The sequence below is a fragment of the Thunnus thynnus genome, chromosome 18, assembly GCF_963924715.1.
Source record: "Thunnus thynnus chromosome 18, fThuThy2.1, whole genome shotgun sequence".
Classification (NCBI taxonomy): Eukaryota; Metazoa; Chordata; class Actinopteri; order Scombriformes; family Scombridae; genus Thunnus; species Thunnus thynnus.
In genome coordinates this window covers 29,871,199-29,883,367 of record NC_089534.1, presented here as the reverse complement: position 1 = coordinate 29,883,367, position 12,169 = coordinate 29,871,199, and the positions used below count along the sequence as shown (strand labels likewise).

Sequence of the window (12,169 nt, the reverse complement as noted above, 5' to 3'; positions counted from 1 at the left end):
TTTGGTCGTTGCCTCAGCAATGCACGTCCATGAAGATGGGGGGTGGAGCTTCTGAAGGAGCATGAAGGGAGGGGTGTATTTTTTAGTATTTAGTTCAAATCATGGATGTATGCCATTCAGCCTTGCAGCCAATTTTTCCCTGTGGTAATTCAAGGTATTGCAGCAAAAAATCCCCCAGTGGTCCAAAAAGAATTTTCCTCATAGACCATTGTTGTAAAATGGACATCTGTAAAACTGATGACAGGACACCTCAAACTGCAAACAAGGTCAATTATGACTCTTTCTATTATGAATTTTTGATCCATGGAGGTTTTATATTTGTTAAACTTTCCTTGAGCCGAGAAAAGTGATTTAAAGATCTGTGAGGTCATCATAATGCAAAGTCTGTGAGCTGAGTGGGAACTCGCGGGCGAGCCAGCAGGGCAGACACCACTTTGTATATCCAGTGGGCTAATATCCAGCTCCTATAATACATCCATGGTTCAAATATCAACATATTGATCTCCTCTCACCACTTCACACACATTGACCTCTCCCCTCTTGCCTGCCCTGCAGCTGTCGCTGTTGAAGCATTTTAATCAGAATTTCAATAACAGATTTTTTCAAAAGAAGAGAGAAGAAATATTTTATAAACGATGTTGAGATTTGGTAAAAATAGAGAAGGAGCAACCTCCTCTGCCTCTATGGACAAGCCTCCTCTGTGTTGCACTGATCATTCAGTTTCTAAATTCTGGTCTAAAATTATAGCTCTCATTGTGCAAAAACACTAATTTAGGGAAAATGAGTCTGAATTGTGAGTCATATTTTGAGCAAGCACATTCAACAATTCAGTGTTAAGCACTTGACACACAGGAGTCTGATTCAGAAGTCTTCCAGCATCAGTCTACACACACACACACACACACACACACACACACACGGCTCTAAATTTCTGTCTGTACCTTGCCTGACTGCCAGTGTGGTGGTGTAGACCAGAAACAGCAGGATGTAGTTAAGAAAGCTCTGGAACACCGGCGTGTTAGCATGGAAGTCATCAGCCAGGTACTTGCTGGTCAGACCAATAGCACAGATTAACAAGGACAGGATCTGACCCAGGGCCAGGGTCACCAACAGGTCCCTGCAGATGACAGAAGACATGAGTCAGAAACATTTTTTTAAGGATTATTTTACATCATAATCATAAGACAATATGTATGTGTTAGTATTAGCCCCGCTATTACATCGAAAGCACTCAGTTTGTTACAGAACATATCAGTGGCGGCTGGTGACTCAAAAAATTGGGGAGGACAGGAGGAAAACCAACATGGAATCTTACAACAAACCACATCAAATTAGATCATTGTCCCACCTGATGAAATCGGAGGGGTGGGGGGCAATTTTATATGCCAATAAAACAATTTGCTTGAGTGGTGAAAAGGCTGCTTCTTTAAAGACATTTAGCATATACATATTGTCTCTAAACAAAGAAGTGCTCATTTTAGCCATGGAGTGGTTCAAATGTGTCATTTTACCAACAAAGTGAAATTCAAATTTATAGTATTGTTTTATTGTGACAACAAATTTATGTTCTCATCAAAAACAGACAACATGTCACATGATTTACATGTGTTTCCTATGTATTTTCTTGGTATACAGAAATATATAAAGTAGCACAAAGCTTATAATGTGATACAGGAACAGATCAGTGCTGAATACAAGAAAGACTGAACACTAGAAACATTCACAGATCTAAAAGTGTAGGTTCACATCAGAAAGTATTAATGCATGTATCAAATACATGACTTACACACTCTTACCTATATGTGCGATATACAAAATATAGTCTACAAAGCTGAAATGTTAACACTAGGGGTGTTAACATGTCAGAACACAAACCTCACGGTTCAGAACGTATCACGGATTTGAATCACGGATCAGATCATTATTAGGATCAGCGGAAAAAAAGGGGGGAGACAAAAAAAACTTTGTTTTCTATTTATTCTGTAACACACAGCCAGAAACAGCAAGGAACTTTTGCCTATGGTCTTAAATGAAAATAACATTTAAGATGTCTGATGTTAACTCAAATGTCACATCGGACCCGTTAGATGCTGGTTTGATCGTTGCTCTTCAAAATCCCTGTTAATGTTAGCGACATGCTGTCTGTCCATGACTTGTACTTACAGCAGTTTGTTTACTTTGTCTTAAATGAGACATTAAATTTTGCAATTAATCCGCAGTTCATATGCCTGCCGAACCATGGGGGGTGATCCGTACGGATCATGGATCAACTACAATCCGTTACACCACTAGTTAACACTTGTTATTCTAGTTACTTTAAGCTTATTACTCAATATACGGCTCAGCTTAAAACGAACGAAAGAAACTGTCAGAAGCAAGCAGCCAGACCTCCTGCACACTAATCATACAACATCAACAGGTGACTGAACAACCACTCAATTAAAAATGAGTGAATGAGTGAGTCCAGACAGCTCACTGTAACTTCAACAAGCAAACTAACGTGACCCACAACACATTATTTGATCTCTGCTGCATTCTTGTTAAGGAGATAAATTCACACAACAGCCACACAGAGACATTTAACCATCAGAGCTGAAATTAGCGACCAAAGAGACAGAGAGAGAGAAGCTGTATCTGACTCATGTTATCTGACGTCTTCTTCTTTCTATCATGGAGATGAAGTATTCATGTCATAACGTCCATTTGTGACTGTTGGTCATCTTGTTTGTTAGTTTACAGAACTTTATGGCTGCTGCTTAACCAGTCTGATATCATTAGCAACAATGTCAAACAAGCTAACTCTCCTGGTTGTTTCTCCGGTTGCTTCTCTCTCCAGCATCCTGCTGCTGCTGTGCTGCACAATCTAGATCATTTCTCCCATTAGCTTATCAACAGTCTTTAACAGTTCTTCCATGGATGTATAAAGAGGCCTTCAGGCTGCTACAACAAGCTAACTGTTGCATTGGCTAACGCAAGGAGCTATCTACTGCTGCTACTCTGCCTTACATTGGAGAGAATTGAAGATGAAATCTGGAAACTATCATTGGACCAACTCGATGTCAATATTGCATTCTGCTTGTTGATTGGTTTGGGAGGACGTCCTCCCTTGGAGCGTCATTTTACGTGTCATGGCCAATCACAGATTAGCATGAAAAAAAAAGAAATACATTAAGTCCAATGTAAGAGATCCCACCCTGCGGAGGACAGCAGGCACCCGTCCTCCTCTGTCCCCCATTCCACCTCCACCAATTGCCCCCCTCCTCCACTTCACACACTGCCCTTTCTCCTCCTGCCCTGCAGGTGTCGCTGTTGAAACATTTTAAACAGAATTTCAGTAATTGATTTTTTCCAAAGAACAGAGAAAAAATACTTATAAATAATAAATAAATAATACTGAGATTTGTAATGGTTTATTTCAACCAAATATTCTTTTTTATATTTTGATCTCCCTTTTGCCTCTCAAAAAATAGAGGAGGATCAACTTCCTCTGCCTCTATGGACCAGCCTCCACTGGTACATATATCTCTCTCAGTCATGTGCAAATGCTTTGCTTAACATGAACACATTACGGTTGAAATCATGCCAATAATTTCAATAATAATAATAATAATATAACACACTATATGAGGGTTGGTTTTTTTCTTCTGATCTGAGCATCTTAGTTACAATAACGGGAAATCTTAATGCTCCAGCATACAATTATATTTTAGAACAATATTGTTCTTCCAGCTACGTGTCAGCAGTTTGTGTTTGGCTCTTTCCTGTTTCTATTTCCCTTTCTACAGTCCCCTGTGCTCAAAGCCAGCTTCATGAAGACATGCTTTCCCCAGTTTCATCAGTGTAATGGTAAAACAGGGAAGACTGTAATAAATAAAACAAGCAAAAAAACATGATTATCCATCTACAATAAATAAGCATTTAAGCCATATGTTTAATATTGAATTGATTATAGCTGTTACTTCTCAAATCCTTCTAGCTGCCTCTTCTAATAATAAAACCTCTGTATTGTTTAGCTGTGGGGCTCATGTTTAATTCATTTACTTCACCATCTCAAATTCCAGTTCTTGATTTCTGATTCTATAAGTTATTCTTTCCATTTCTAAAATTTCATTGACTTTTGATCTTTAACTGAAGGGAGAGTAGGTTTTAACCAGTTCCTCCAGTTAAGTATTCTAACACCATATCTATTTGTAGAGTTAGCTGAGATGGTGACATACCTAAAACAATACATTTTGGTTCTAGTACCTGTTTAATTTGGAATATTTTCATAATAGAGATTATAATGAGTTGGCAGAACGTTTTTAGAATTAGAAGATATGTGAGTGGTTTGCATTCTTCTCACCAAAACTGCTCCAACAGTCAGCTAATGTTGTGCTGAATAGAATTCCTGGCCAGGACCACCAGGAGTTCTGTTTCAGAAACTGACTGAAGGTGGCGTTCCATCATACATTATAAGATATGAGTGACGCATACTGAGTATATCAGCATAGCAATGGTAGGAGAAACCACGTGAGCTGATAATCAAACCGAGAGACTTGGTGTATACTGAGAAGAGAAAGGGAACAAGCACAGATCCTTGTGGTGCTTTAACTCCTAGGCCACCAGGGTGCCCCAACTATTCTTTATTAACCAAATCTAAGGGTTCTCTATTGAAAAGGAAACCAATCCACAGCTTGTGCTCCCACTGATGTGCTGCTGATGTGCTGCAGTAAGTGTATTGTCTCATATCAGCTGCCTACTTTGCTATATTCTTCATTACTGTGGATAATTACCCGCTTTACATTTAAACTTACGCCAGTTCTGCTCAAGCACTCTTCACTCTCCACTTCTTTTAGCAACTTTTCTTGCTAATCCCACAGTTGTTAGTTACTTTAGTTCAGCAGTTAGCTTAGCAGCCAACTTAGCTTATCAGTTAGCAATGGCTACTCTCTCTCTCCCTCCTGCTCTCTCTTGCTCGGTGTGTCATATGTTTAGCTACTCCTCTGCCTCCTTTATGTCATGAAATGCGGAGCAGGTGGAGCCAAATGCAGAGACTCAGCAGGCACAAGGAACTGAAGAATATATTTATTAACTAATACAGGAACAGGACACAGAAGTGCAGGAAACAAAAAATGAACAAACGATCCAACAAGACTGAACTGAAAACCAGGACTTAAATACAAACTAATCAGACAACAAAGAACAGGTGGCAAGACACGGGGGTAGGCTGAGAGCTAATAGGCTGGGAAGACACTGGGAGTACAGCAGGGCTGATGAGACTGATACAGAGAACGTGTGATGGTAACAGTAGAGTGGGGAAAAGCACTGAGACCAGGGCTGGGCTAATGGACATGTTGCAGTGCAGGTGAAGGGAAAAACAGGCTGGGGAGGAGTGCAGGAAAACAGGAGGAAAACAGAGCAAACAGAAAACCATAACCCAGAAAACACAAATAGGCTCAAGGAAGCCCCAAATGCCAGCAGGCCAAATGCAAACAAAACACACTGTGCTACTGTACAGAGCTAAATGCGCTGCAAGATAAACTAAGTCATGCAAACAATTGGGAAGCCAGGGTGGCTGGATGACTGTCTGAAGGAAGCATAACCCTAAGCAGAAGCCCACGGTTCACCACCCACCAGTTCACGTTTCTAACAGGTTCTTCCCACTCAGTGGCGGATGGCACACTATAACAAATAGAATTGGCTGTAAAGTTTTCCAGGTTGGGTGAGAGAGACTAAGAACAAGGCTTTCTAATGAGTTATAATTAAATTTAGGCCCAGGGTTGATAATTAGGCTTAAGTGTATGATGGCTGCAACTCTACCTCCTCAGCCAGTGTCTCAAGGTATATGAGTATTAATATGACTGGGGGGAGTGGATTCATTTAGGCTAACATATTTTTCATGACACAGCCAGGTTTCAGTAAAACAAAATAAATCAATACAATAATCTGAGATTAGATAATTTACTAATATGGCTTTAGATCCTAGTCTCAACTCTGGGTTGCCATGGTTTTGATCTACTAATAAACTCAGCCATATTTCCAGATATGAGAGCAGGTCCATCCAAAGTGGGATGTATGCCATCTCTCCTAATCAGACCAGGTCTTTTCCAGAAAGTCCGCAAGTCCGCAAAGTCTGGCGAGATAGCCTTAAATCATTTGGGAAGGCCCTCTGAAATGCCAGAGCCGCCTATTACTCATCATTAATAGAGAATGAAAACAGCCCTAGGTTTGTTTTCGGCACTTTGGCCAGGCTGACAAAGAGTCATAACTCTATTGATCCATGTATTCCTATAGCTCTCTGTAGTAACGACTTCATGAGCTTCTTTAGTGATAAAATTCTAACCATCACCTTCTGCCCCCGACAGACACCGATTTATCCCCAAAAACAGGAACCTTAGAAACAGCTGTAAAGCCTGATATATGTTTAGATTGTTTCTCCAATCGACCTTCCTGAACTAACTTCAATGATTTCTTCATTTAAACCATCAACCTGTCTCTTAGACCCCCTCCCAACTAGACTGCTTACAGAAGTCTCACCCATAGTTAGCACTTCTTTACTAGATATGATCAGTCTGTCTTTAGTAACAGGCTATGTATCACAGTTCTTTAAAGTAGCTGTAATTAAACCTCCGCTTAGAAAGCCTGCTCATGATTCAGGTGTTTTAGTCAACTATGGACAGTTAAACACAGAGTTCCACAAGGTTCTGTGCTTGGACCAATACTATTCACCTTGTATATGCTTCCTTTAGGTAATATTATTAGGAAACACTCCATAAATTTTCACGGTTATGCAGATGATACCCAATTATATTTATCAATGAAGCCAAATGAATCCAATCCAGTTAACTAAACTTCAAGCATGCCTTAAGGACATAAAGACCCGGATGACCTGCAATTTTCTGCTACTAAACTCAGACAAAACTGAAGTTATTGTGCTTGGCCCTAAACACCTGATATAGCTACTCTTGATGGCATTACCCTGGCTTACAGCACTACCATAGAGAATCTGGGAGTTAGCTTTCATCAGGATATGTCCTTTAACTCCCACATAAAACAAATTTCAAGGACTGTCTTTTTTCACTCACTTAATATTGCAAAAATCAGGCACATCCTTTCTCTAAAAGATGGAGAAAAAATAGTCCACACATTTGTTACTTCTAGGCTGGATTACTGCAATTCCTTATTATCAGGCTGCCCTAACAAGTCTCTAAAAACTCTCCAACTCATCTAGAATGTAGCTGCATGTGTACTATTACATATTTCTCCCATTTTAGCTTTGTTGCATTGGCTTCCCATAAAATCCAGAATAGAATTTAAAATCTTTCAACTCACCTACAAAGCCCTTAATGGTTAGGCACCATCATATCTTAAAGAGCTCATAGGGTACATCTCAAGTCTCTTATTTGATCTTTCCTCGCTCCTCGGCTGAACCGGAAGTTGTTCCTGGTGTGCCATTTTGATGAGCGTCCCAAGTCTCTTATTTCTGCTCTGAGGATTGAGGACCGAGGAGGGATCTCTGAGGAGCGAGGAACAAGGGAACACGAGAACAGCCTTCATGGAAGTCTTTTACCAGCCGACATGCCCCTTTATTGGATATCAGCTATCGATTGGATGTTGCAGCTGATCTGACTGATCTGATACATCACTGCAGTTTCATACCAAAGTGGAGACAGATTACAGATTAAATTTAAGTGTATCACCCCCAAGTTTTATATTTTATTTGTTTTCTGATTCATCATATAGTTAAAAATCAGTTAATTATTGGTCTGATCAACAAAAGAACCATAAACAACTTTCTTCATTTATTAGAAAGATTTTTCTCTTCATGAGCTGTTTCCTGTTCCTTGCTGACAGGCAGACTCTTCCTGACTCTTTTTATCCATAATAACAGTTAAACACATTTATATTTTACATCATTTATTTTCATTTCCATTCAGTCACATGTGAGGCTGAAAATTCCTGAGCGTCGGGTTTGACATGAGTTACATAATTTCCATTTTCCCTGAAACATTTAGCCAAATACATATTTTCCAGTGTTCAAAAGACACCCTGATCATATTCTGGGTTATTGAATAATGAATTCACTATCAGGATTATCAAAAAATACAGATGAAAATAATCAATAAATAGTATAAACGTATTCTGCGAGTAGAAATAGGTCCTGTGCCTCTGAGCAGGACACAGGACACAAAGTAAATACAGAATGAAGGTGCTTATTTAGGTGTTTGTTAAGCATGTAACAGGCTGCAGAGAGGACCAGCTGCTCTGGCAGTGATAACTGTGCACCTTTATTAGTGTCAGCAAAGTGCACATGTGTGCAGACACAAACTCCGTCAGAAGTCATCAGAAATGGACGTCGCTTCACGTGACGCTTCAGAGGAAAGCATGTCTCATGTCTCTAAAAACAAATTTCCTTGTTTCCTCTCTGCTCGCTTGGTTTCCTTGCATCTCTCCATGCATCCATGGTGGGAGGGACTAAGACGCAAGGAAAAGACGCAACTGAGAGAAACGTGGATGCAATATTAGAGACTTGGGATGCACCCACAGTAACCTATTACTCCACTAGAACACTGTGCTCCAAGAATGCAAGCTTACTTGTGGTTCCTAGAGTCTCCAAAAGTAAGAAGGAAGGAAGCAAATTTGGGTTTGGTAGATTATTTCTTTGTTGTAACAATGCTTCTTGGCAATAAATCTTAAACCGTTGGAAAGCCTGTTTATTTCCCTTTTAAGTGGTGCCACATTTGTATGCCGAACCGCTTATTTTGCTGTTGCTCTTGACTCTTATTTTGAGCTTCTGGTACCCCCAGGTGCTGCCTGATTGGCACCTGATTGGCCCTAGTACCATCTCCAAAGTGAAGGCCAAGTTCCATATAATGGGGGATGTCAGAGACAGGCCGCAAAGTGGGCATCCCAAGAAGACGACACCCCAAGAAGACCGTTTCCTCACCCTGTCAGCACTTAGGTACCGTAAGCTGTCTTCTACAGATTTGCAGTCAAGGTTTGCAGGACCATGTGGCCGATGGCTCTCTGCAACAACACGTGCACTGGAACCTGAACATGTGGAGGAACGTTATGTTCAGCGATGAGTCCAGATTCTGCCTACAGCAGTTGGATCGTAAGGTCAAAGTGTGGAGAAGATGCGGAGGCTCCTGTCTGTTAAATGAATAAATTGTTAAATTGCCAATATGTCTTGTTTCTTCAGACTTCAATCATCCAATCCACCAAACACCAAACAAGAGTCAATGGCAGAATAAGCTGTTTGGCATTGGCAGGGAAGATTTGGCAAATTTTTCATGGGCGCAACCCACATACTCAGCTCTGCTGCTCATCCCACAAATGCATGTTCCTTACAAATGTGGCACCATTTAAAAGGGAAATAAACAGGCTTTCCAACGGTATAAGATTTATTGCCAAGAAGCATTGTTACAACAACGAAATAATCTACCAAACACAAATTTCCTTACTTTTTGTGCTAAGTTTAGTTAGGGCCAGGCTTGCCTTGGACAAGCCCCTAGTTATGCTGCTATAGGCTTAGACCGCCATGGGACTTCCCATGATGCACTGAGCTCCTCTCTCCGCCTCCCCCTCTCCATCTGTATGCCAATTAAAGTACCATTAATGCAACTTACTAACTTGGCTTCTTCTCTGCAGTTTTTGTGCATTCTCGTCCCACAGGTTCCCATGGACCCCCTAGCTATGGACGGCAGGCTTCCATGGACCGTGGCTGCAGGGACCCCATGCTGATGTGGTCCTGCTTGACACCCATGCCTGCTATTGTTATTATTAGTCATATTTCTATTATTATTATCATTGCAGTGTTTCCTCAACAATAGTACAGGCCTGGCGGGACGCCAGGCCAATGAGAACCCCCACAAGGCCAAAAAATATTTTTTTAAATGCCAAAAATAACGCCAAATATCCATTCATTTGGAAATCAATGGCGTTTGGGAGCCTCTGAGCAGCGCTGTTTCGAAACGTGAGTCAACGTCTGTGTTGTTGCCTGGACTGCAAGTAGCGTAACTCCTTTTAAGGGATAGGGCAGTGCATAAGTGAGTGCGTGGTTAAGCGAGAGCAAGCAATGAATGCCAGCAGAGCAGAGGAAAAGGTTAGCAATAAGTTGTCAATCTGGCAGTAAATGTACAGCACAGACTACAGTGTGTCAGTTAATAAATGCTGCAGCTTGTCAAGACCAAGAAGGGGCTTAGCTCCGAAGTTAGCAACAATGGGTCAGCCTAACCTGATGACGATATGTGGCACACTGCAAAATGTATTTTGGCTTAACTGCAATTTAGGACTGTCATTTGTCCTCATGTAAAATTGAATGAGTTTATGTGCAGCCCCTGCTACCTGGTTAATTGTGACTTAGAAGGTCAATCCATGATGGTGGTCCTATCTATCATTTTTATTCTTTGTGAATGTGTACTTATTTAGTTTATGATTTGTTTACTGGCCTGACATGTTGCCGTCTTTGCTTGTATGTGAGTCTGCCTTGTTCTGTCTACTTCTAATAAAAGCTTCTTTACAGTAACATTCCTCTGTGGCAGAAACAATAGCACCACACACACACACACACACACACACACACACACACACACACACAGTGCCATTGGCCTGATATGCTGGTCTCAAATTCAGCTTGTTGCCAGTCCAACAGCCACAGGACAAACAGAGAGGCTGGGGATGAAAGAACAGCAGATGGCAAGAAAGGGTAGGAGACGAGTGTGTGTGTGTGTGTGTGTGTGTGTGTGTGTTTGTGTGTGTGTGAAAAAGAAAAACAAAAGGAGTTTGCAATTAATAGTGAGAGTGAGGCAGGTGTACTGAGACCAATTAAGTTCCAGTAGAGACAGAGACAGGGACAGCAGCCATTGTGCAGCACAGCAGCGATGAAGGCTGATGACCCCACCATGGCAGCCTCCCCCCGTGCCAGCACGCACCCGACCAGTACAGGCTCTGCTCCAGTACCATAGGATGCAGGAATGCCCCCACTCGAACGCTTGAACACACACCACACACACACGATGTGATATTCATGAACACGGAAGATGCTGTATGATTATTATGTTGACATCTGTTGCACAACCTGCCTCCTGCAGCAGCAGACTGTATGATGCGTTTGATGTTACAGGTTGTGTATGAAACAAAAGGAAAACGAGCTCTCCTGTTCGTCCGCAGTGTTGAGCGACTGCTGCTGTGCTGGCTGAGCGTGGAGTGAATGTAAAGGGAGGCTCGGATCAGCGCCGTCATCATCATTATCTTACCTGGTTAAGACCTTCCTGATCCGCTGGTAAAGGCTCGGCGCCGGGGTGCCCGTACCTCTGGGAACGCTCTCCACAGTGGAGACGACAGAAATCATGCTTCCACAGGCTGAGCAGAGATCAGCGCATTCTGCTCCGAGGAGGGCCGGTCGAGGAGGAGGAGGAGGAGGAGGAGAAGGGGAGCAGGCTCACCCTCAGCGGCAGCAAGGAAGCAGCAGACCCTCCTGTTCTCCGTGTGCAGGCTGCAGGCAGGAGTAAGCAGCGGTGCGTAGAGAGTAGATATGTTGAGGTGGAACAGACCCTGTGCCGGGATGCCCTTCCTCTATTTAGAAACTGCGAAATTCTGAACCAGGCATGTATTTAACACAGACAAGCTGATTGTACCACCAGGTGGCGTCCTTTCACCCAGCGACCCTCTTGGGAGGAAGACGTAATAGATCAGGACGTGTGAACACGAATCACTGTCTTACTCCAGAGCCTACCACTATAAGTAAAACATGGTTTATTTAAAGAGATGTTATTGTGTTATCATATCTGATTTAAAATTGGAATCGCTTTCTAGTTAAGCCTGTATTGAAACAGGACTGTAGCCAGAATGCCACTTCATTAACTGGAATTCCCAATCCAGGCATGTGGTCTAAATACTGGTATCACTGGATACAGATTACTTACCGAATTAATAGATAAGTGAGGGCGAACCAGTAGCTCAATTGGAGCACCAGGACACCCATTTCTCCCATCTGTATCTCTGTCTCCACTCAATTAAGACGTTTTCATATGCTTGGCTTTTGAATAGCATTTGATTATTTCACATTTTATTTATTTAATGTAATGTTGGGGGTTTTTTTGCTATGTGATGATGTAAATGCTGATCGAATCCCTCCCCACACTTACAGCCATACATGCTAAATTCCTTTAGTTTATTGGAATTGTGG

General features: G+C 41.7%; 1 protein-coding gene across 2 annotated transcripts in view; it reads right to left on the bottom strand.

Moving 5' to 3' along the window:
* Nucleotides 1-12,047, bottom strand: part of slc35f1 (solute carrier family 35 member F1) — a 29,970-nt gene extending 17,923 nt beyond the window's left edge. The window contains exons 1-2 of one of the 2 annotated variants that reach the window (XM_067572460.1): nt 11,238-12,047; nt 942-1,117 (exon numbers count right to left, since the gene is read on the bottom strand). In XM_067572460.1, the coding sequence (XP_067428561.1) occupies nt 942-1,117; nt 11,238-11,332 (271 nt within the window). In that variant the 5' untranslated portion in view covers nt 11,333-12,047. The remainder of the gene's footprint in view (nt 1-941; nt 1,118-11,237) is intronic. The other variant, XM_067572459.1, reaches the window with a different exon arrangement.
* Between the last annotated feature and the right edge of the window lie 122 nt (nt 12,048-12,169).